Source organism: Aedes albopictus, chromosome 2 (assembly GCF_035046485.1).
Source record: "Aedes albopictus strain Foshan chromosome 2, AalbF5, whole genome shotgun sequence".
Taxonomy (NCBI): Eukaryota; Metazoa; Arthropoda; class Insecta; order Diptera; family Culicidae; genus Aedes; species Aedes albopictus.
This window is the reverse complement of record NC_085137.1, coordinates 43,417,641-43,444,772: the sequence shown is the minus strand read 5'-3', so window position 1 is coordinate 43,444,772 and position 27,132 is coordinate 43,417,641. Positions and strand designations below refer to the sequence as shown.

Below are 27,132 nucleotides of genomic sequence, written 5' to 3'. Positions count from 1 at the left end.
AGTTCACTCACTTTTAAGGCACTTCCCATTGGCCGATTTTTCGGATTATAGCTCGAATCGAACCGGAATTTTACCGCATTGTTTGCTATTGAAAATGATTCGGATCGGTCAAGGCGTTTCGGAATTATGGCCAGTTTAGTGATCCGGACCAGCATTTTCACCCGAGCGACAGGTGTAACAGCCTGCTTAAGTTGGTGCGCGACGACCGCGACGACGGACGCCGCAGCCCGCAGCACACCACGAGAACGAAAGTAAGAGAGAATGTCAGAGAAAACGACGACGACGAAAGAGCGGCGCTAACGTGCTAAGCAAAAAAAGCCTAGAGTTGTCACCCATCACTAACGAACCACGTATGAGTGTGATGATGGCAACATATCCTGATGAGCCCGTCCCAAATTCTCAAAAATCGTGTTTTGGGACCGTTCATAAACCACGTAGACTGGGGGGAAGGGTGTGGGTCTGGCCAAAGTCTACGCTCTATACGAATTTCAAGATTTTTGGACAAAAGTCTACGAGGGGGGGGGGGGGGTTTGAAATGGCCAAATTTTAGTATACGTGATTTATGAACAGCCCCTTCGGAATGACGAATCAGTCGTACGAGCGATTGCCACCCTCCCCCTAAAGTAATACGTCATCGAACTGGGCAACTGGCATGTTTACCCAGCGCTTCGACGCCGACCCAAACCCACCCGAGTGCATGGGCTGGGTGGAGGAGCCTGACCAAGCAAGCAGCACCCAACCTCACTGCCATTCATGGTTCGATAGCGATGGCGATGCTAAGTGATGGACGGGAGGCAGCCGAAGGTTTTCGTTCATTCGGTGGGCAAACACTGAGCGAAAAATTCACCTAAATTCTACTGGAAATCTTAAGTAGATTTTTTCCATCTAACTTCACATTTGAAGCTTAAATGATAAGTGAAAATATTCTACTAAAAAAATCCAAAAAAATTAAATTCACTGCCAAATCATATAAATTTAAAATACTTTTTAGTATTACTTTAAAGTTTTTGCTCTTATTATTATTTTATATTAAGGTAAATACAAAAATTTGGTTCACCTCCGTGCCATCGGAGACCACCAAATGGTTCCCTTGATAAAGAGGAAACATCTGAATTCGCAGAACATTTTGCCATCATTACACTCATGCATGGTTCGTTAGTGATGGCTGACAGCAGACTACATGAGCAGTTCTACCACGTCGGAAGTTTAGCCACATGCCTGCAACCAGGGATGCCAGGTCAATTTTTGAAAAATCTGGATGATTTAGGAAGATTTGTCTGGAAAAGTCTGGATTCGTGTGAAAACCTTACAAATTCCGGGCAAAAACCTTACAAATTCCGTGTAAAACCTTACAAATTCGGAAAACAAATGTCTGGATCTTCCAGACTTTTGTTAAATGAGACCTCAAAAATCTGGATAAATCCAGATAAATCTGGAAGGTTGGCAACGCTGCCTGCAACAGCTTGTATAAATCAGTTTGTAAAACCAAACCTGTAAAAGATACCTATATCCGTATGCATCTAGGTGACATTGGAAATTCTCGATACTTAACATAATTTCAGGCATTTCTCGGAATTTTTAAGGTGTCAGAACTTTTGAATTGTCGCGAATATTCAAAGAAATTTAAAGGAAATTGAAGCTCAGTAATTTAAGGAAATTAATATTCAAAATTACATTTTATTTAAACTACGTGGCAAATGCGATTCTACTACAAATTTAGAGTCAAATTTAGATAAAATTTAGATAAAAAATAAAAATTTCTTGTATTCCTTTAATTGTCACACAGTGACCAACAAACACCGATGAATCACCTTAATATGTTGTACACTATTTATGAATCACCATGTTTGATCAAATGAGTGATCGATAAACTGTGGTCATTTTTGCCGATTCATAAATTGTGGGGCACTGTACTAGGATAGTCTTGAATGGCATACTGATATTAAATGAATGGACCACATTATATATATGATTCATCTATTGATCCGGTTCTAGCGATGGCTAGACCCACATTCAACGGCGGCGGCTGATTTGCTGCGTTAAGATCTAATTCGTGCATCACTCTTACGAGTCGACTTCATGTGCAGCAAACGGCTCAAACATCCGTCATCATTTTTTGGATACGTGATATCACAAGGGAACGTCCATAAATTTCGTCACGCGAAAATTGCCGATTTTCAAACCCCGTTCCCCCTATATCACACTTTTTGTATGAGAACTCTAAAAAAATGCTCACACTTTCACACTTTGCTGAAGCCCCCTCCCCAACAACGCGTGATGTATACGCTCAAGAATTTTTTGCCATGTTCCCAAACACTGAACTACAAATCAACCCAAATTTAAGGTGTTTTGACGCAATCCCGGTCTTCCGTGGAATAACTCAAATTTGCGTCAAACAGCGAAAGTGGTGATTGAGTAGTTCTCGTTTGAGAGCGGCAAAAAAATTAACCCAGTGGTAAGTTATTTTCACCCAACGGAGGCCTCAAATGACGCAAATTTGGGTTAATTCAATAAAACCCAAATTTGGCTTCTTCCACGGAAGAGCAGCGGATGCGTCGGTGCTTCTCTCTTTGTTTTCGACAACATTGCGGTGGGGCGAGGGAGAAAACAACCCAACTTTGAGTTAAAACTTTAAGCAGTTTAGCCAAATTTGAGTTTTTAAAACTTATTCTTTGGGTTATAATATTTTTCCGTGAACGTGTATCTGGCGAACAGGATGCTGTTTAATCATCAAAACAGTCATCATGAAGCATCCATTACGTACGTCACGCTAAAATTGGGAATGTACATCCCCACCCCCTCTCGCACGGGTTTTTCTGTGCGTTTTTACGTGTCAAACTATCCCAAACCCCCCTCCCACTCCAATTGTTACGTTTTTATGGGTATTCACTTACACAGGGAAAAATTTCTACTCAATGACTGAGTTGGTCTTACTCAGAAATCGAAAAATCCTTTGTTTTCTTACTCAGTTTCCGTTAAAAGTGGGACAACCCATTGCCAATGGGTTGTCCCACTTTTAACGGAAACTGAGTAAGAAAACAAAGGATTTTTCGATTTCTGAGTAAGACCAACTCAGTCATTGAGTAGAAATTTTTCCCTGTGTGGATTTATTCCAAATTATTTTTTTTCCTGCTCAGTTTCAGTTAGAAGTGAGGCAACTCATTGTAAGGAAATAGAAGTCTTTTCTTTTTCTGAGTAGGACCAACTCAGTGACTGAGTAGAAATTTACCTCGGTGTATGAATGTAGTAAGGCAATGGCACGTCAGGTAACGGTAAGTGATAACGCTAAGTTGCATACATCTGGGCGTTAAATTGGATATTAAGTAAGACCAACTCATTGGCCAAGTGGGAGTATTTCTGCATAAGTGCACGTTTTTATTTTCAATGAGCCATTTTACGAAACGTTTCGGATCAGCTGATCGCTCATTTCATGAATGAAAATTTGACAGGAGGTTGCACCCAAGCCCGTGAATGTTAATATCAATAGTCCTGTTCAACGACGTAGGTTGAACTTACTCGAACTTGCTCCATCCCGCTCTTTCCCGTTTGTTGACAAATGGGTAAGAGTAGGATGCAGCAACTTCGAGCAAGCTCAACCTACGTCGTTGAACAGGACTAATATCAACACTGTTGTCGTTTCGTAAAATAGACCAAAGGCACAAGCCCATTGTTCTCTATTCCACAGGTTCGGACCATCAGACAAAGTGGTATTTGTGATGTGATATTTTTAAAGCCTTTAAAAGTGGCGCGAGGAGTTGCTAGGACATATCCTATGGACTTATCCACGGATGAACCGAATTCATCGCGGTCCGAGAATAGACGAGTGCACCGATGAACTGAATTCATCGCGGTCCGAGAACTTTGACACTACAGCGGGGTCGTTCCCAATCAGAATTGTTCAATTCTGATTGGAAATCTTTCACTTCTGCACAGGGAAAAATTTCTACTCAATGACTGAGTTGGTCTTACTCAGAAATCGAAAAATCCTTTGTTTTCTTACTCAGTTTCCGTTAAAAGTGGGACAACCCATTGCCAATGGGTTGTCCCACTTTTAGCCGAAACTGAGTAAGAAAACAAAGGATTTTTCGATTTCTGAGTAAGGCCAACTCAGTCATTGAGTAGAAATTTTTCTCGGTGTGATTGGAAGCGACCCCGCTGTAGTGTCAAAATTCTCGGACCGCGATGAATTCAGTTCATCGGTGCACTCGTCTATTTTGACACTACACAGGGAAAAATTTCTACTCAATGACTGAGTTGGTCTTACTCAGAAATCGAAAAATCCTTTGTTTTCTTACTCAGTTTCCGTTAAAAGTGGGACAACCCATTGCCAATGGGTTGTCCCACTTTTAGCCGAAACTGAGTAAGAAAACAAAGGATTTTTCGATTTCTGAGTAAGGCCAACTCAGTCATTGAGTAGAAATTTTTCTCGGTGTAGAGCGGGGCCGTTCCAATCAGAATTTAACGATTCTGATTGGGAATGGCCCCGCTCTAGTGTCAAAATTCTCGGACAGCGATGAATTCGGTTCATCGGTGGATAAGTCCTTAGGTATACCCTGAGACGAGACTCGCGAAGAGGAAAAAAAGCAACGTCAAGTGTAGCTCAACTGAGCTGTCAGTTGTAGCCCGTTTGATTACGTTACCTAAAACGAGGAAAGTATTGCTATCCGAGATAAATTCTGAAGCCAAAAATTCTTTCCGAGCAGCATTTCCTTCTCCTGTACTGTCAAAAATAAATTGAAAACAAAATATTCCAATGATTAATTTGCTTGGCGATTGTTGGCGATGCAAAATTTCACCTCAACATGATTTTGTGCGTGAATGGGATTCAGTCACACTGCATGTGAGGTGATGCGGTCACGTACGTGCTTGAACCACCAGCCCAAAACATAATGTCAACACAGATAGGAGGAAGGAAAAAACATCAATCTGGAGAAAAAGAAGACCGTCTTCGCGAGTCTCGTCTCAGGGTATACCCACAAAAAAATGCTGGGTTGGACAGTCCATATGTCCTACCCACACTCTTAGGGTCTGTGTCAATTGGCGAATTAAAATTAATTTTTACTTAAATTTGACAGTTCAACACTTAAACTTGACAGTTTTCCTAAGGAAATAATTATCGAACTGTCAAGTTTAAGTGAAAATTAATTTTATGCAATTCAGTATCATAATTTAAATTTTATATAACTCATTTTGGTATAATAATGGCCAATTTTTCCGAACTGGTTGTATAATGTTGTATAATGTTCATAATGCAACTCATTTGAGTTGCATTATGAATATTATGCAACTCAAATGGGTTGCAATATGAAAAAATCATTGCATAAAATTTTGTATGGAACTCGTTGCAAAACTCGTTTTTTTCAGCACTCATCGTATTTATCCAAATCGGCAAGCAATGTACGACTCGTGCTGAAAAAATCAACTTTTTGCAACTCATTACATAATAACTATTAATTCGCCAATTGACACAGACCCTTAGAAAAAATCATGTAAATTAAAGCTCACTTCACGCTAACGCCGCTCAGCACTAAAGTGCATAATTTCCAGACTACACCAAAAATGTGTAACCCTTGCACATTTACAAAATCAGCTCCAGTGTCCGCAAAATTGTTAAAATCGCAAAAATTTTTGTACGCCAATCTAGGTAGGATTACTAGTGACCTTGGAAAACAAAAAAAATCAACATTTCGCATCTAGAAGAGTGTACGAGCTGTTTTTTGAAAATGTGTAACTGCTACACATTTTTGTGTGGTCTGGAAATTATGCACTTATGAGTAGGTCTTACACATTTTAGTGCTGAGCAGTTTTAGCGTGTTGGATGCACATAAAAGGAGCGGCCCGTTTGAGACAAATTAACGTCTTCTATCACAAATAAAGTCGAGCAAGCAATCGCTAGAGCCGAATCGAGAGATAAAACATACGTATGTAAAAAAAACAAACCGGACTTGAAATCTGATCTGCTGATAGAGAGGCACGTGCTATTCTTCATTACACCAACGCACCTAACCTCAAAATGACTGACAAATCTCAGGTCATTTTGACAGATGTAACATGTGCATGAAAAGGACAACAACAAGATCGATAAAGTAGAATATGGACTTATCCACCGATGAACCGAATTCATCGCGGACCGAGAATTTTGACACTAGAGCGGGGCCATTCCCAATCAGAATCGTTAAATTCTGATTGGAACGGCCCCGCTCTAGTGTCAAAATTCTCGGACCGCGATGAATTTGGTTCATCGGTGGATAAGTCCATGTTATCCGTCTTTTTCGTGCATGTGTGTGATCTGTCAAAATGACCTGTGAATTGTCAAACATTTTCATGGCTAACTTTGTTGGTGTAATGAAGAATACCTCTCGACTGTATCTCCGAGTTGTGAAACAAACAATAAATGTAAAACTGTTTCTACCTATCTGGTCAGATAGAATTGTTGACATCTTGTGCAACCAACTCGAACTTACATGATGGATGTAAAATTGAGTCAAATTTGCCATTCAGTCATGAAATATTTACGTATGTTGATGGTTTACGTCATGTGTAAATTCCTAATTTTTTAAGAGTGCAGATTTGTGTACTACAAGAGCAGCCTCACCGCTGTGTCAAATGTACATACACAGTTACTTTTCCGGCTCTGGCGCTGTTATGAGAACAAAATTAACAATTATTATTGCACTGATCGATTCCTGATAATGCATGTCATCGTTCAGAGAGAAACTTATTTAATATTGCGACATTTGCACCCATTTAGACTCGGCCCGAATTCATTATTATCACAGTTGAATTTCGCACACGACTTCGCAGCGGCTCACGTTCACAACTTTGCTCGAGTTCGTGAGAGGGTCATCGGTTGCACAACTGGTAATCAAATTAAGTTTGATTGATGCAAAATATCGCTTGGAAATAAAAATACAGTGGATTTTCAAATTATCACAGAAGTCTAAACAATAATGAGAAACCCAATAATTATGATCTTTGCTCCCATACCATGGACTTAATTTGTCACTTGTGTTTTGTTGAAAGAATATTTTATGGCACGAGAAAGGCACCATCACCGCTAGGTGGATTAATAAGGGTTTTTTATTCAATTCTCTGTCACGAATATTTTTTCGCACGTAGTAAAATGTCCAATTTCTGTTAACAGACGCACAATCCGACTTAATGGACAAGTAGAGAACATAAATAATATTCTAATTAACTACTACACACCAGTTTTAAGGTATTTGGAAGTATAATCGGGAGTTACGGTCCAGTTTTATTTCTCATTGAAAATTGTCAGAAAAATGAATGAATAGGTGAAAAAATTCATTCACCAAAATGAATATTATTTTGATCCCTCAGTTGAAAATCTTCACAATTCACGTTGAATTTCACTCATTGAAAATGAAAATTTTAAACTCTGTCTAGGAGTTTTTCCATGGATTCATTCAGAAAATCCTCGAAAACATATTAAGGGGTTTATTGATGCGTTCAATCAGTACCTTTTTATGATACTGCTGCTGGAATTTCTGCAGACATTTTTAATAGATTAGTGCAAAAAAATCCTTTACGCGTTTCTCATGTTTTTGCCTTTCTCGTACACTAAGTGTACTGGAAAGGCTATATGTTCACTCCAAAAATGACTTTTTGATAGTAGGTCCGGAGGGTCGAGTCACATACACCAATCAACTCAGCTCGACGAATTGAGGTGATGTCTGTGTGTGTGCATGTGTGTGTGTACAAAAAATTCACATCACTTTTTGGCAGTAAACCTCAACCGATTTTAATGACCGACGCTTCATTCGACGCGGCATATAGCCTCATTGTTTCCTATTGAAAATGGTTCAGATCGGTTCAGCCGTTCCGGAGTTAAGGCCATTTTGGTGTTCCAGACCGGTACCCTTGGAAGGGGCTAGACATGAAAATACATCAAACTCATGCATGCGACACATCAAACCACGGCATTTTCGATCATCTGATGAACGGTAAGTAGGAAAATAGTCTCAGACCATATCAGAACAGGTAGTGTTCCGGAACCGGTTGTGGGTGTCCCGCCGGAATTGGCCAAATATAAAATTGAACATAACTCATTCATGCGACACATCAAACAGCGGCATTTTCGGTAACCTGATGAACGGTTAGCAGGAAAACGATATCAAATCATATTTAAACCGGTAGTGTTCTGGAACCGGTTCCGGGAGGTCCCGACGAAAGTGGCCCAATATAAAAGAGAGCGGATCTGGTGTGCTGGTTAGAACACTTGACTATCACGCCGAGGACCTGGGATCGAATCCAACTCCCGACAAACTCGCAAAATATGAGTTCTTCCTTCGGAAGGGAAGTAAAGCGTGGGTCCCGAGATGAACTAGCCTAGGGCTAAAAATCTCGTTAATACAGACAAAAAAAGAACCAAACCTACGCATGCGATACATCAAACAGCGGCTTTTTCGATAACCTTATGAACGGTTAGCAAGAAAATAGTCGCAGACCAAATTTAGGAAAACAGGTCCTGTCCGGGAACCGATTTTGGGTGTCTCGTTATTAGTGGTAAAATATAAAAGTGATCCGAACCTATGAATGCGAAACATCAAATCGCGGCTTTTTCAATAACCTAATTATGTCAGCAAAAAGTACATTTGAGAGAACCGGTAGTGTTGAAGAACAGGCAACGAGTGCCCCGCCGGAAATGGCAAACTATAGAAGTAAACCAAAATAATGCATGAGGCCATCCATTAAGTACGTCACGGTCCTAGGAGGGGGAGGTTTGTTAAAGTGTGACAAGCAATGTAGAATCTATAGGAAAAACCCGTACGTAGGGGGGAGGGGGGTCAAGAAATCCCAATTTTAGCGTGACGTACTTAATGGATGCTCCCTACGTATGTAGAGGGGTGGGGGAACTTCGAAAATTCCCAATTTCAACGTGACATACTTAATGGATGCTGCCCATGGAACACATCAATTCGCGGCTTTTTTAGGCTGCCTGATAACCAGTTGACAAGAAAATAGACATAGGCAATATTTGGGACAACCAGTAGTGTCATGGAGTCGGTTCCAGATGAAGATGTCCGCCGGAAATGATCAAATGTAAAATTGTACTAAACCCATGCACGCGGCACATCAAATATGTAGTGGAATTATGAAAGTGAACAAAACCAATGCTAGCCTTAAATCAAATCGTGGCTTTTTTGATAGCCTGGTAAACGTTGGATAAGATTAAAAGTGAAGAAATAGTCAAACACACACCAAACCACACCATTTCAAATTCCTGTGGTGTTAATATAAAGTAGGATGGATCAACGTGTTATGGGAAAATTCTAATTTGATCGCATCAACTTTTGCGTCTATACCCGGGTAGAGGCTAATGGCAAACAAAGGACAAAATAATAACTGGTTTTGCCATCATATCTCGTTTTGCCATTCTTCTGTTATTATGAAAAACTTAAAATGGCAAATCGATAGCAAAATATAAAATCATAGCAAATCTTGTCATTGATATGTTATTCATGAATAATGCTAAATACCACATCAATAACAAAAATTACTATCATGGTAAAACTTGCAATTCAGCACCTTGTTTAATGAATTGTATATAATATCAAAACAATACCATCATTTACATTCCTAGCTAAATTTGCCATTATTTTGATATTGTGAGAAATTATTTATAAACATTAGGCACCATAACATATTTTACTCTTAATATACCATTGACTATTATAGCACCCCGTAGAGATTGCGATGGAGAAATCCAAAATGGTTAATAAGCATATCGCGAATGTTATCGCAAACAACCCTCCGCTGCGCAAACGTTCCTTGATAGGAGAAGCCAGGGTAGATCGCGGGGCAACGGTGGCTACGTTCATCAAAGTGAATTTGATTTTTAAGTTCGTTCCGTTTTGAGTTTTTAATTTCCACAAAATAAAACTGTTTTTACATTGATTGATGAACATAAATTTTATTGAAGAAAAAAAAAAAGAAATAGCTTATTTTACCTTTCTTCTGAATCTACCATTACAGGTATTCTTCGATATAACGTACCCTCGATATAGCGTACCCTCGATATAGCGAATTCGATATAACGTACATTTTGCTTCGATATAACGTACAACATTGAAAAAAAATATTTTTTTCCAGGAATAACTTTCAGACAAATTACGAAATCACTCAAATCAATGTTTTGTTGCAGCATTAGTCTTTTTACCCAAAATAAGCGCAATTTGGGGAAAAATTTAGTGTACGTTATATCGAAGCAAAATGTACGTTATATCGAAGCACAAAAAACGAAATGAGTTTTTCATGAAAACTCATGTTTTTCATTATTGGTTTTGTGAATTTCACTGAAATCATTAATTGGGGTTAATTTCACGTCGAATACATCAATACTAGCATAAAAAATATTTAATTTTTCTCTGCTTCGATATAACGTACACTTCGATATAACGTACAAGGAGAAATTTTTTTTGTACGTTATATCGAAGAATACCTGTATTTTAAAATTGAATTTGAACAACTAAACCTACCATTATTTTGATCGCCACATAAACAGCTAAATTTGTTCTTATTCTGTTATCTATAACTCAAGAATGTCATATTTTGTTATTCACCGATAACAGTTAATTTGGGTCTTATTTTGTTATCAATATCTCAATAATAACTTATTTCGTTCTTTAATTTAATCCGCATGCTTTACCATTACTTTGTTATTACAATGGCAAAATAAGTTATTTTTAAGTTTTTCTGCTACCAAAATTTTGTTATTATTTTTGTTATTTTAACTCTTATTTCAAACAAACAAATAACACATTTTGCCATTCAAACATTCTGTTTTAATGGTAAAATTTGCCATTCTTTTGCCATTAAGCTCTACCCGGGTAATTACTGTGCACAATTTGGTTCATAAGGAGGTCAAATATTACATGAATTGTATTAAGCGTATAAGTGTTTTCAGATCGACGTAAAGATCATGAGTACATATTCGACGAGAAAGGCACTTTTATCACTAGGTGGATTAATCTGGTTTTTTTTTTCTAAGGGGTATCTTCAGGAGTTTTTACAGGTATTTTCCCAGTTATTCATTGAGGAAATGCTCCAGAGTTAACTTCAAAATCTTCTTATGGATTTATTGTCCAGAAAATTTTGAAGAACATCTTCCAGGATTCTTCAAAAGCATCACCAGGGCCCTGTAGCATAATCGGGCTAATCATATTAGCTACAAGTTACAAGTTACAAGTACTAATATTACAAGTGCTAAAAATTTGTGTTGCATAAAGGCTCAATTTTCCACTAATATTATTAGCACTTGTAATATTAGTGACCATGAAAATACAAGTTGTTTTGGTTCATTTACCTGTCAAAATTCATCCGACAGTTCACTATTAATTTGAAATGGCAGTTGATGTTTGTTTATATTCTGCATTTTCCGCGTAACATCCGGAAATAGCTTCATTTATTCCGAAGTTTTGCATTCTTTATACGATAGATGAAGAAAAGCATATGCTGTTTGGATAATTTTCGGCCGCTCTGACGAAATATTTTTTTACAAAGTATGGCACTGCAAGTACCTAGATTTTTAGTAAAATGTCCCAAAGATTTAATAGTAATGGTTGAAAAACAATGCATAAAGATTTAGCAACATGTATTATGCTTCTTGTTAAAATCCCAAGTGATCTGGGATGCAAAAATTGAGCTTTTACCTACTTTTATATGTCGCAACTCGATTCGAGTTAGTGTATGTATATTGTAGCTCTTGATTAGCTTAATGATGCGCAATACAAGCAATTGATTCAAATTTATTTCGCATCTGCAACTTTACCTGTGCTTATGCAGTGACCATAATAACCGTAACTTTACCAAGAACCTCCAATCAAAGATGGGTATTGTAGAAAATTTGGAGAACTTGAGAGACTCAGCAGAAATTATATTTTGGATACAAAGTGTACATCAACGCAATTTTCTCTTCAATGAGTTTCGAATACATACTTCCAAATTTAATCGTCGAAAACTGGAATTAAGGTTGACATGTTAGATACATAATATCTTTTGAGTTCATCAAAATCGTAAATCGATATTTTCAAAACTAAATATGACTTCTGCAATACTTTAAATTTAACTTGTAAACTATTTTACAAGACCTTTGAGACTTGTAATCAAAAGTACAAGTTATAGCTAATATTTTATACTTGTAGTTTGTTTATGCACCATACACTTGTAAATTCTACTAATAATATTAGTCTATCCGACTTGTAGTATTGGACTTGTAACTTGTACTTGTAGTATTTTTATGCAACAGAAAATTATAAGTTACAAGCTACAAGACTTATATTATTAGTAAAATTTTCATTATGCTACAGGCCCCAGGAGTTGTTTTTAAGGGATTTCTTCAAACATATTTACAGGAATTTTTAAAGAAATTCCATTTTCACTCTTTTAAGAATTTTGCTTTTGTGGAAGAATTTGTGAAAAAAAATCACTGAAGGGTTATCTGAAGTAATCTCTGAAGCAATCCCCGGAGATATTTTTGACGGATGCGCAAGAGCAATTTCTAAATCATTAAAGGAATTCCTGCATGAAGGAATTTTTCAAAGAATTACTTGAGAATTACTTGAATTTGCGAAAAAATTCGAGTATTTCAGCAGATTTTCTGAAAAAATCCAGCGAAGAACTTTGAAGAAATCCCTTGATGATTTTCCTGAAGAAATCTCTAAAATTCAGACGAAGTCTCTGGAGATATTTTTATAAAAAAATCTTGAAGGAATTTCAGTAGTAATCCACCCAAGCAACACACATGTTATATAAAAGTTACGACAGCGCAAGTTTTGGTTGTATAGAAGTTTATTTTACGTTATTTCAACAAAATGTTTGAATTACGAAAAAAAACTTCTATACAACCAAAACTTGCGCTGTCGTAACTCTATTATAACATGTGTGTTGCTTGGGCAAACAGGAATTTCTGAAAGAATCCCTGTAGAAATCTCAGAAAGTACTCTTGAATAAATCTCCAAAGAAATATCTGAAAATATCCCAGGGATATTCTTGGATGAATTTCGGGAGGAATTTCCGAAGAACTTCCTGGAGAAACTCCTCGGGAAACCCTTGGTGGGATTCTTGGAAAGTATATTGAGGATTTTGAGAAAAAATCTTTGAGGATTTTCCGGAAGTATTCCAGGAGCAATCTGTTAACGTATTGTTTATCGATATAGATAGGATTCCAGATGGATGGAGATTTGATTTGGACTGCATTCGTATTTGATTTTGGTTGGAATTGGATCAGCCATCTAAAGGATGGTTCCCCTAGTAGCTGCGCATGTTCTAAATAAAAGACAATAACACCGTCTTCGACCTTGCGGCCTCCACAGACTGAACATTACTAACATTCGACAACGGACAACACATATATAACATCCAGTGGTCCAGTGGATAATTTTTCGTTTGAAAAGTTTTCCCCAACTGGAGCAGGAATCGAACCCACACTCCGAGGATTACGAGACACTAATAGGCTGACGTCGCTAACCGCTCGTTTCCCTCTAACAGCGAAGCTTTCATATTATTTATCAATTTCATTCAATTCAATTGTCTCCAATATACTCACCGTGTGCAAATTCGTTATTTGCGACACTTCTCCCGGTGTCATGTGATGTAAGGCCAACATAGTTTCCTACGTTGTGCTTGGTATGCTTCCGTCGTTCTACTGCTTACCACCGATATGTTAGCAACTTCTTTTGCTCGTTGACACAACAGAGCGAATAGAGGGACAACTGATTGAACACTTTTTGCTCTCTACACTTTGCTAAATCAAAGATAACAAACACTACAGTCGAAGCGAATCCGCCGATCGCCGCAATCCGTACATTGCCCGCAACTGGCTGGGAAAGCCATTTCACCTCCACTCAATCACGTCTCCCAATGAGCTCAATTCACTTCTTTCCTATTGAAAATCAGCACATCGTGAAAAACCAAACCATGGTCGATGAAACCAGGAAAAAAGAACATAAAAACAAACAAGCACACAAACTATGTATTGCTATTGCTCCGGGGCTTAAGATTCTAGCTTCCAACTGATTCCATCTCTTGCCGGTCACTATTCCTCTCGGCGCGGCAGAGCAGGCAGTGGAAATTTGATTTCACTTTTCACTGAACTTATTTTCCCACACTTCTTTCTGATGACTCTGCGGATGAGGCTGACGACTGCTGCCTTTGCGGCTGCCTGCCGGTACGGAAGGCTTCTGCCACTGCTTCTGGTTTCAACCACTATATGTATTCAATAAACAACATCACCAAACACTTCACAGCATCAGCGCTTCGCACGCTGGCTAGGGTCGGCATGCAGCATCCACTAGCTCTATTCCCTTGTGAACACACTACACGTATACTCTTCAACAACTTCAACATGTGAGGATGGCGAGGAGGGCCTCAACGGTACTGCTGGAACCATTACTGACTGCTGTTTCTGAGGCTGCAGCAACTGGAAGAAAACAGGAAAATGGCAATTGGGAACTAATGTCGGTTAAAATCTGTGCGGTGTTTGGACGGGTCGGTCGGTCGGTCGGACGCAAACGATTGGCGTGGTGCGGAGGTCCCTGGGTCGTGTGATTGGCTTCCGGAATGAGCGCAGTACTGTGCAGCAGCTGATGAGGAGACGATATCCCTATTGCACAGTAAGGGTATACGAGATTGTTCATTCTAGTTATTCTAGAAATTCACGGCCATTCGCATAGAACTATGCTAGATACATTTAGAGTACGGTAGTGTATTTTTTTCTGGTTTTACATTGAATTTTTAGCAGTAAATTCTGGTGAAATTCGTGGAGAAAACTTCTGATGTAGTTCATATATGATTATTTATTAAAACATCTCCGAGAAGAATTCTTCTCATAAACTCTGTAGAATTTTAAAGGAGAAGTCTGACGTAGTTGATGACAGCTTCTCTGGCCAAAGGAGCTCCTTCGGTTCTTAAGGTTTGTGGTGTTGAGATTTTGACATGTGGAATTGCCATACATTCACCCGAAAAGGCACCCAAGTGTAGTTGTTTCCACACAAAAAAATCTCTTATCACATACCCCTATTGCTGAAAATCGTTCACTGGACCAAGCATGGTCGACACCGTAAAGCCAGCGCATTACCTTATGTGCTCCTGGGGAGCTGACCGTGGGATAATGTAGCCGTTCTGTTCTATGTTCGTTGTTGCGCCAGCTAGCACACTTACGACGCGACGGCCAACAACCGAATAGATTTGGCCGACTGCAATAGGTAATAGTAAGGTACAAAGTCTGACCGCACCGCTGCTGGTTGGCTGACGCTGCTGGTGTTTTGGGATCGAGTGTGCGGATGGACAGGGATGATAGCCTGACGATGGGAATACTTCCCCGTAGTCGTCGTCGTTCTCGTAGGTGGTTTGCCATTCTAGAGTAGTGGTCTTTGGTTGGCTTAAGTGGGAAAGCATTCCGTCCATGTTGGTTACATTTTGGACGATGGAATTACATCGAGAAAACAGGTCATAAGGGACCATCGCCGTTGGCTTTATATTGAGCCACGAGCTGTACCATGGCGAAGGTTCGATGATTCATCATCATGCCACTACTGGTATAGTGTAATTGTGGGCTTGAATAATGGTGTGAAGTATTTATGCAGCTCTCAAAAAGAAAAAACAAATTAATTCTTTTGATTTTTCCTCATGTTTTACGAAGTCTTATTAGGGATGACTGCTTAATAAAAAAATCATACAGAGAACAAAATGAAATTTTGGCCACATACTTCAATAAAATGGCTCGAAAACAATTAAGGTTATAAGAGACACAATTCAACACATTCATGGTTTGTAGGATGGTAATAAACCATCATCTCATTTGAAATTTTATTTTTCTTTAGGCTGATACAAATTTTAGGTGAAGTGCCATTCGTGGCACTCGCATCGTTTTTGATCGAGTTTTACTTTTGCCCTCTACTGCCACCTTGTTTATGGTCGGTGAAACTCAGTGTTTTTAGCATTGGGCGAATAAATTTCCGTGATTTTAATCTAGTCCTATTTAAACACGTTCAAAGTGTTACATCTGTTTGTCTGTGGGGATACGTAGGTATTTAGTTTTGTTTTTTCATTATTCAGCATGATTTTTTTAGTAGTTACTAATTATAATTGATGTGTTTTTAAAGTTAAAAGACATCATTTTGCGACTGTTTAAAATATATGACTTACGCTTCTCATATTTTATTTTATTTTTTTCAAATCGTCGTAACCGTTGAACCAATAGACAAATTAGCATATTTTTTCGTGATGAGTAGACAAATTTTAGAAGAAGAATACCGCGAAACAAAATTAGTAAACTGTAATATCTTCACTATTTTTTCAAACAAAAGTTTAAATATTTTTATATAAAACAAATAAAAAAAAATAGAAATGTTCTTCAAGTTGTTTTTGTTTTCTTTTTTAGAAAATTTCATATTTTGTGCTTATATACGTATGGAATGACCATGGCCATTGACCATGCGTCTCAATCACTTAAAAAAAGATTATTATTATTATCATTATAACACGAATGTTGTCGTATTTCGGATAACCAACTGAAATGGTATGTTAGACATACGTAATGCCTGAAGTTCATAGGCACAATATGTGTTGAAAAATGGACAAATTGAGTGGAAAAATTGCGAAAAAATCCACGTAGTTCTGGTGGGATTTGAACCCACGTCTCCCCAAGTTCGCTAGACAGGGTGCGTTAACCAACTCCGCCACAGAACAAGTAATTCTATGAAGTAGAAAGCCAACCTGAATCCAACGCCCACCTCACCCCATGGCCATGAACTTCAGGCATTACGTATGTCTAACATACTATTTCGGTTGGTTATCCGAAAAACAACAACATTCGTGTTGAAATAGAGCAACGGTGTCTCTATCGCAATAGCAGTCGTGCGAAGGACATGCAACCGAGTCGAACGCCCGACACACACTGATGGTCTCATTCGCAAGTTGAGGATGAGCACGTGCTGTGGATAGGCAACAGTCTCGACACTAAAAATAACATGCTCTCACTGTTGTTCGTAGGCACGCTCAGAGAGTTAGAAGTGGACATCCAAGGACCGAAGGAGATGGTGAATTGCGAGGAAAGAACGTGGGGTGAGGTGGGCGTTGGATTCAGGTTGGCTTTCTACTTCACAGAATTGTTACTTGTTCTGTGGCGGAGTTGGTTAACGCGCCCTGTCTAGCGAACTTGGGGAGACGTGGGTACAAATCTCACCAGAACTACGTGGGTTTCTTTTGCAATTTTTCCACTCAATTTGTCCATTTTTCAACACATATTGTGCCTATGAACTTCAGGCATCACGCATGTCTATTATCATTATAGTTTATTTTTTGAGATTTATACAGGAGCTCCTTCTGAAATTCCTCCAGGACTGCCTTCAGAGATTGATCTAAGAGTTCTGTCTCAGATTTCTCCGGAAGTTTCCTCGAGGGACTACTAGGAGTTTCAACTGAAATTATTATAGTATTTTCTTCTGTTGTTCTTCCAAGAATTAATTCTGGGAATCCTCAAAAAGTCACTTTTATGGATTCGTCAAGAAGTTCTGTTAAGGATTTCCTTTTTTTGAGAATTCTTTCAGCAGTTCCTTCTAGGAATTCTTGAAAAGTTTTTTTGTTCATTTTCCTCAAGGAGTTTCTTGCAGTTTTTCTTGGATTCCTCCGCTTCTTCGAAGATTCCCCCAGGATATCCGTTACGGATACCTCATGGAGTTCCTTCTGGGATTCCAAGGTTCAAGGTTCCAAGGTTCAGGTATGGAGTTGGTTCTGGGATTTGTCCAAGAATCCCTCCAAGGATTCCTTCTTCTGTAAATTTCAACCGTTATTTATTATAGTATTTCTCCAGAAGTTGATTCCAGAATTCAGTTTAGGATTTTTTAAAGAATCTTCTACGATATTTCAAGTTGTTTCTTCTGAGATTTCTCCATTCAAAAATTTTGAGATTTCTCCAGGAATTTATTTCGGGAGTCTTCCAGGAAGTCCTTCCTGGATTCTGGGATTTATCAAGAAATTCCTTCTGAGATGTCTCCAAGAGTACATTCTGAAATTGATCCAGGAGATCTTTCCTGGATTCAGCCAAGATTTTTCCATTAGCTCTTAACGGTATTCTTCCAGGAACTCCAGATAGAATTCCTTCATTTCTCCCATACTTTCTTCAGAAATTTCACCCTGTTTCTCCTCCACCCCCCACCATTTTTTATGGAATTTCTCCAGCAGTTTTGTATAAATCCCTCTGAACTTTAATTCTGGGTTTCCTTCAAAAGCTCCTTCGGGGATTACATTCTTCCAGAAATTCCTTCTGTGAATCCCGGAAAAAATACTTCTGAAGACATTCCTCAAGAAACCCCATTCCCTTAAGGAACCTTCATAGAAATCTCGGAAGGAATGGCTGGAGCGGTCACAAAAATAATTACTGAAGGATTCATGGTACATACTCCCGGATGCATGCCAGATGGAACCTTTCCAGGAATTTCAGAAAAAAAACTACTGGAAAAGAAAATTGAATCCCCATAAAAATGGAATGGAAAGATCAATTGAATCCCCATAAAAATGGCGTTGAAGTTTTCTGGAATTTCTCCAGCAGCTCAGAAGAAACCCCTTGAAATATTCTTGAAGAAATCCTAGAAGGAAGAAGTGAACTCCGGAAGGAACTTCTGGAGGAATGCTGAAAGAAACCACGGTTGAAATTTCCAGAAGGAAGAGTCTGTGAAGGAACTCTTGGATTAATCCCATAAGCAACTCCTGGTCAATCTTGGAAAATCTTAGAGGAATCCCAAAAATAACTCCAGGAGGAATCCGTAAAGGATTTCCTGAAGGAAATCCTCGAAGGAACTTCTGGAGGAATCCAAGAAAGGCTCTAAGAAACTCCTTGAGGAATCTCAGAAAGAAATCTTTTAAAACAATCCTTCAAAAGAAACTTTTATAGAATTACTAGAAGAAACTACTGAAGAAATTCTTAAAAAAAATCTTAGAACTTCTTGACGAATCCAAGAAGAAACTTCTTGAGGATTTCTAGAACTAATTCCTGAACGAACACCAGAAGAAACTGCTGGATCAATCACTGAAGGCACTCCTGGAGGTACAAGTAACACACTTGCTAAAGAAGAGTCAAGGCCGTACAGGTTTTTGTTGCACAGAAGTTACTGAGGCTCAATTCTTGAAAATAAAAACTTATTTGCTAGAAGTAAGTCACTGGGGCTTTAGTAGGTCAGCTCCAGAGGCACGTTCTCTTCAATAAGTCCCTGTGACTTATGCGTAACAAAAACCTGCGCCGCCGTATCTCTTCTGTGATAAGTGTGTTACTTGTGCTGAATGAATTTAAGAGATAACTCTAGCAAGAATCTGCGAAAAAACTTCCGTAAGAACATCATAAGAAATTTATTGAGGATTTGAGAACTAGGTTCAGAAGGAACTTTTGAAGGAATTCATGGAGAATCATCATTCTTCAGCAGGCGAATTCGCTGGTATTTTTTTACTGACTGAAGTTCATCCAGAAACCCATGGCTGAATGTTTATAAAAATAAATAAATAATAAATAAAATAAATGGCTATTTTATAGTGATGGACGCGCATGGTCATTTCATACGAACTTAAGAACTAATACTAATAAGAACTAGAACTAATAATCTTATGATTCTTGAAAAAAGATTGCAAATCAGTCTTTTGCTTTAAAAGTTATGACGGTTTGAAATAAAAAATGAGAGATGTAGTTTTTTACCAAAAAAAATAGTCTTATAATTTTCGGTAAAGATTTAAGCAATGTCGGAGCACTTTTATTTTCGAGTCTATTCTTTTTTCATGGAATTGCTGTTCTATTACATTGACGTTAAGCATTAGAATCTCCAGATAGCTGAAATTTATTAGAAGATATCATAATAAACAACGCCCATTAAAGTAACTAAGAGGTGAAATTGCGTCTGAATGAACGCCTCTACAATAAACGATCAACGATCAAAACGATCAAATCTGACTATACATGTCATTGGTTGCTCCTCCGTGATTGATCTGAGCTGATACCAATTGCACTGAGATCCATATGAATAAGGGCTGGGACACTCCACTTATTTTCGAAGTGCAATTTAAGCAGCTCATTCATTTTTGATCAATAACGGCACCGGCCACGTCCTTATAGTCAGTTGGGAAGGGAAAGGAATGAGAGTGTGCTGGTTGTTGCTACTAAAGACCGAGAGCACCTCTGCATCCCCACAACCAGCACGGACTGGGGTATTTGTTAGACGGAAAGGATGGGAGATCTGGGAATCACCATGGATGTTCGTAAGGTGATAGATTGTGTGGTGATTACTATGAAGGATATGCGGCACAGTTCGCTTTGGTTGCATAACTTGAAGGCGTTATATACACTGTGCTGTGGAAGTTGGAAGGAAAGGAAACGAATTTTTGCAGTTCGTTTCTGGTTCTAGCGTGGCTATGAACATATGAATATACATGAGTTGTATATATAGAAGAGAAAGAAAGAGAGAAAGTGCATAGAAAGATACAAAGTAGGATGAAAGGGACGGGCCAGGGATTGAACCCATGACCTTCTGCATTCGAATCAGAAGCGATAGCCACTAGACCACCAAGCCCGTCATCTGAATGAACGCCTCTATAATAAAGACAAAAAAGTAACTAAATGTAATTGAACTATATACAGAGGAGTTTGGAGATTAAGGCGTGGTAAAGGATTTTGGAGATCTGTATCATGAATAATTTGTAGGTCCATACAATTGTATTTAGTTCAGTGGTGCATTTAATGACTAACTTCAAGAACTTCGTTGTGTATAGGTTATGGCATCTACAATATATTAGGAATAGAGGTCATGGGAACGACTTTTACGAGGTCCGTTCAGCTGCTTGGTTTCGCCGATGATATTGATATTATTGCTCGTAAATTTGAGACGATGGCGGAAACGTACATCCGACTAAAGAGTGAAGCCAGGCGAATCGGATTAGTCATTAATGTGTCGAAGACAAAGTACATGATGGCAAAGGGCTCCAGGGAGGAATCACGGCGCCCGCCACCCCGAATTCATATCGACGGTGATGAAATCGAGGCGGTTGAAGAATTCGTGTACTTGGGCTCACTGGTGACCGACGACAACGACACCAGCAGAGATATTCAGAGGCGCATTGTGGCAGGAAATCGTGCCTACTTTGGACTCCGCAGAACTCTACGATCGAATAAAGTTCGCCGTAACACGAAGTTAACCATCTACAAAACGTTGATTAGACCGGTCGTCCTCTATGGGCACGAAACATGGACCCTACGTGCAGAGGACCAACGCGCCCTTGGAGTTTTCGAACGGAAGGTGTTGCGTACCATCTACGGCGGAGTGCAGATGGAAGACGGGACTTGGAGAAGGCGAATGAACCACGAGCTGCATCAGCTGCTGGGAGAACCAACCATCGTCCATACCGCGAAAATCGGGAGGCTACGGTGGGCGGGTCACGTCATCAGGATGTCGGATAGCAACCCGACTAAAATGGTTCTCGAGAGTCATCCGACCGGTACAAGAAGACGTGGAGCGCAGCGAGCTAGGTGGGTCGACCAAGTGGAGGACGATCTGCGGACCCTACGCAGAGTGCGGAACTGGAGACAAACAGCCATGGACCGAGTGGAATGGAGGCGGCTACTATGTACAGCAGAGGCCACCCCGGCCTTAGCCTGACCGGTAAGGTAAGTAAGAGGTCATTCTAAAACAATCTTAAGCAACTTTTTTTCTATCGAGTGATTAGTTTCGCTGACTGTTCTGTTCAAGAATTTTCCTGACTTCCCAGATTCTAACAGTTGAGATAGGTGCCATTGTAGTTTTGAACATGGTTCTGCTGAGTAAACAACAACAAATACACAATTTAATATCTTCCTAAAAATTTGAACCTTATACTTACGTCCCTTGCAGACGCACTTCTTGAAACTTCTCCTAGACTGCTCTGCAATCACTGCCAAACACCTCTCTGAAACCATCTTAAGCTTTCCTCATACCATCATTCAACTTGTCCTTCCCATTGAACTAATCTTCCACTTCTTGAGGTTCTTCTCTAGGAAGGGAGTTCCCAGTTGATTTCTAGTTTTATTTGAAATCAAGGATACATCCATCCGAGCATACATCCAGTTGAGCATCACCGTCAATGATGATATTAGCCAAGTATACTCCTCAACTATGATAACAAGATATCGTTTCATCCAGACATACATAAGCAATACAAAATAACTCAGAACAAGATCGAAAAGGCTTTACATGACAGAACATAATTCGCATTCTGTGAAATATTTCTTCCCTAAACTAACACAGCTCTCTGAACATATCTAGGATTTACCCAATCAATCTAGTCGAAATTGTTATCATTCCCACCATAAATCTTTCATGTCATTCATGTAGACGTAATACATATACCATATACGACCCGTATGCTTCCATGCTTACAGGAACATTCATGTTGCTCAATCCCTGGAAGCCGCCAGACTACGGCCATTTCACAACCGCACTGGCGTTTTCGCTCCAATTCAATAGCATACCTCCGAACTAGAGACTCTAGTTAGCTTCATCCTCTTTCGAGCACTGAGCACCACCACTTGTTCGTCAACAGACAGGAGCACCACTTGGTGCTATATTATGTACTCGAGCAAACCAGTGTAAGTCCTTCGGATACATTCCACCGGCGCGCCGCTGTTGCTGCTGTACCAACCGACATGCAATAAAGGTGGCGAGAGCTCCCATATCGAGTGAAATTTTCAACATCTAGTTGCGGACGGACCACATGTGTTCCTTGTCAGAGCTTGAACTTTCAACAGGCCAGTTGGCTGGTCGGTCGGTCGGTCGGTCGGTGACACTGCTGTTTGAAACCCGACCAGAATTGGGCACACGATTTATCATTGGATACCATGCGCTCGGTAACATTGCACGAAAGCGGCACCCGGTACAAGGTTTATGGAACACGAAACAGATGCCCGGCCTCAGCCCACCCGGCAGTTAGCGACAATTGTGATTTACTGTCGTCTAATCCGGGCACGATGGTGGAAATGTTTTGCTAGGGGAATTAGAAACTTAAGCTTTAGCACATGAGGCGGGTTCTTTGAACTAGGACCTTAGAATACTTCACCGTATTAAAGTTGGTAAAAGGATATATTGGTAAGATCGCTGATAAAAATGTGACATACAATAGGTTTGAACAGCATCGAGACGGGATAACTCATCTCTCCATTCTGGTTAGAAAAAAAACTAGAGTTGATAGCTATCGCTCAGCGACACCCAGTAACGGTATATCGTGAAATATATTGCAAGAATTCGAATGCTAGTGACCGGTATTCGGTTCAAAGGAGACCGGTACAGGGTGGCATGAGCAGAAGATAAATGAATCCACTGCAACACAAATGACTTCAGGAAGAAAGTGTGAATCAGCAAGGATCGGAAAGATATGCGGAGGTTTCATGTAACTCTCAACTGTGCGCGGCACAACCAGTTGTGGAATACCCTATTATCAGAAAGAGCATACCATAACACACACCCCTTGGTTTACTGTCAATTGACGTTAACCCAGTCACACACACTACCAGAATGGGCTCCGCCAACGTGAGCGCGCCGAGCATCAGCTCGGCCTCTTTCTTCAGTGGACCATCGACCCGGCTAGACGTGTTTTGCAGCATAATGGAGTTCAGTAGGTATTTCAATGTTGGGCAATCCTTTACGGAAATATTAGCAAATTCCACACCAGTATACACAATACTTGCCTAATTTCACCTTCTATACATTTTCATACTTTCACGCAACCTAGCGAATACTATCATATCTATCATTTCATTATCCACTTTGATCTCTACTCCCTTATACTCTAAGTAGAAAAAGACCGATATAGCCATAAAATGATTAAGTTAAATATAGAATACGGTCGACAAATCAGAATCTGATAGTCTATAAGTAATATGAATAAAGTGAGTAAAAGCTTTTACTTTGCTAAAAGGCACGCGTCAATCCTTTTACTTGAGCATTTGCTCAGGTTGGTATGAAAAAACTAAGAGGATGAGCATTTACTTTTCGAACATCGTAATCCATATGAATAAAGTTGGGAAACCTGAGTAAATGCTCACAAAAGCTTGATTCACCTACGGACTAAGGACTGTTCAATTTATAAAACGGACAACTTTGCAAGGCTATAAAAAAAGACGCGTAGCTCAAATTTAACCACCCATGTTTCGTTGTTCAGCACATCATCTTTCATGGTAGTAATGATTTTTGAATCGGATAAAAATAGTTTTATTTAATAGAAAATCGGCCAGATGTTAAATGAGATGAATTTCATGATTGCTGAAAATTGAAAATATACACAAAATTACTGGTCACATATGGTGTATCGTTTTGATCATCAGAAAAGTATGTGCCATGCTGCAGCAGTATGTGTAATAAACATTCTGGCGAAGTTTAAACTCAATTGGAAAATTAGTTGTTGAAATATTAAAGTCTCAAGTGAGATACGATTTTTTGATTAAAATTTTATTGTAAAGCAAAAAAGACATGAACATATTCAATAAACAATTTTTTTATACATCCAGTCGAAAGTAGAAATTATGTGGTTTCAAATACAGAAAACTACTTCGTAATAGCATTGCTGGTTTGGATACTGTGTGCCATTACAGGCACAGTAATCAAAACAGTTTCGTTCTTTGAAGGTTCTTTCAAATAACAGTGCAACCTAATGCAAATTTTACATAACAATGATGTTGGAAATATAAAATTTTACATGCGATTGTTATTGAATAAGGTGTACAATAACATAGGACCAACTTTGATGAAAATAAATAATAACAAGATTCGCTAGAGTCGAAAATCGGCATCAATGGAGCAAAAAATATGCATTTTTTTACTATGACCATCTTTATGGATTCAATTTTTGATGAAGAATGCAAAAAAAGTAAATTTTTCTTATGTATCATCCAGAAAGCAGTATTCTACTACTCTGGACAAATTTTTAGCAGAAGCCGTTGTACTATTGCATCACAGGACTTAAATAAATATTTTTTAATAATTTCTTTGTAAACAAGGCAACTTACTATATCAAGCTGGAGGCTGCTTGGTGCGTTATTACTTACCAACTGTTAAGCTTTACCTTTAGTAGAATAGTATAAGATTCCAATACATTAAAAACTTCATGAAAATATGTATGTTTAGTATGTGGAAGGTTATGTCGAATTTCGAGAAATGGGTTTTTATTGATGTTTTACGAAAACCGCTTCAGTTAGACAATGAAGAACATTTTGCCTAATGTTGTGTTTTTCCTACATTTGAGAATAGCTATAGAAAGTTATGCAAAAAACTGATAATGATTTTATTGAAAAATAAAAAAGATATCGCACAAGCAAGTTGTCCGTTTTATAAATTGAACAGTCCTTATGCTTAGCTGAAAGTAAGGACATTTATATGTTGCAAAAAAGTCAAATTATGATCACCGGATGTTGTTTGGAGGACAATTACCACTCTTAGGGCAGCTCTAATAACCCTTCGGGGCCACAAGTGACCACTTCTATGAAAAGTGCATGACACATATTGGAAATTCGTTGAGGAACTTCTAGAAAAATCCAAGGAAAAACTCCTGGAGGAACTTCAGGAGGAATCTCAGGAACTCCAGGAGAAATACTAGGAGGAACTCATTGAGGAATCCCAGCAAGAACTTCTAGAAGAATCCCATTAAAAAGTCCTGGAGGAATCCGAGGAGAAACTTCAGGAGGAATCCCAGGAGGAACTCTAGGCGGAACTCCAGGAGGAATTCCAGAAGGAACTCCTCTAGGAGACTCAGGAGGGACTCCTGGAGAAATCCCAGGAGGGGCTCCTGGAGAAATCCCAGGAGGGACTCCTGGAGAAATCCCAGGAGAAACTCCTGGAGGAATCCCAGGAGGTACTTCTGGAGGAATCGCAGGAGGAGCTTCTAGAGGAATCCCAGGAGAAATATCTGAAGGAATCCCAGGAGAAATTTTTGGAGGAATCCCAGGAGGAACTTTTGTAATAATCCCAGGGTAAACTGCAGGAGGAATCCCAGAAGTAACTTCCAGAGATATCCCAGGAGGAATTCCAGGATGAATCCATTAAGAAATCCCTGGAAGGAATCGCAGGATGTATCCCAGAAGGAACTGCAGGAGGAAATCCTTGAGAATCCCAGTAGGAATTTCTGGAGGAATCCCAGGAGGAACTCAAGAAGGAATCCCAGGAACGCCATGAGGAACTGTTGAAGAAATCTTAGAATGAACTCCTAGACGAGTACCAGAAGGTACTTCTGGGGGAATCCCAAGAAGAATTCTGGAGGAATTCCTGGAGTAACTGTAAGAGATATCCCAGAAGGAACTCGTCAAAAGGAATTTCAGAATGGATAGCTGAAAGAATCCAATAGACACAACACTTGAAGGAATCCCAGGAATATCTCTTTGATGAACCTGGAGGAATCCCATGAACAACTATAGGAGGAAGCCCTGGACCAGCTCCCAGGAACAAATTCTATAGGAATCCCTGGTACAACTCTTGAACTGATTCGCTGGAGCATTTCGTGGATTATTGATGAAAACACGTAAATGAAATATCAGGAAGAATCACAAGCATAGTAACAGGGCCACAGATAGTTCACAGGTTGTTCCAGATCATCCCTACTTTTAGCTGAATCAGGATATTCGTCCCCTCATCCTCAGCTACTCATTCTAAATTTACTGATTTAATTCATGTGATGATGATGATTGTGTACCCACCATCAGCGCAAGGATTACCTATGGCTGCAGAGTCATACCGGAACGGAATGATCTACCTGATGGTTTGTTGTAGCAGGGTAAGCTAAATTCACTGGAGACCTTCGGAAAACAACATGATAATTGTTATCTCGTGACAAAGTCTGGCCACCCCACGAACATTTGCCCGGAAACCAGTTCATTTAACTTCCTTAGGCTACCCCTCCGAAATCCCCATATATGTCATGTTCAAATATAAAAAGTAATAAGGAACGAACTCACCGGGTAATCCTGACCAGCTGGTTTTCTATGTTTGGCTTTGGTCTCAGCATGCAAACGGTCCAACCATATTAAATGTGCACTCGTTCACACCGCTCGTTGATTCTCCGATCGTCCATCGAAGAATCCGAAAAAAATACATAAGCGAGAATACCCGACGCACT

The 27,132-nt window shown here is 39.3% G+C and overlaps 1 protein-coding gene across 6 annotated transcripts in view; it reads right to left on the bottom strand.

The window, feature by feature from the left end:
• LOC109421347 (uncharacterized) overlaps positions 1-27,132 on the bottom strand; it is a 491,813-nt gene that overhangs the window by 113,573 nt on the left and 351,108 nt on the right. For 4 of the 6 annotated variants that reach the window (XM_062849575.1, XM_062849577.1, XM_062849574.1 and 1 more), the window contains one exon: positions 13,568-14,440. The exons of the other annotated variants lie outside the window; for them this stretch is intronic. In XM_062849575.1, coding sequence (XP_062705559.1) covers positions 13,568-13,627 — 60 coding nt within the window. In that variant the 5' untranslated portion in view covers positions 13,628-14,440. The remainder of the gene's footprint in view (positions 1-13,567; positions 14,441-27,132) is intronic. 6 annotated transcript variants of the gene reach the window in all.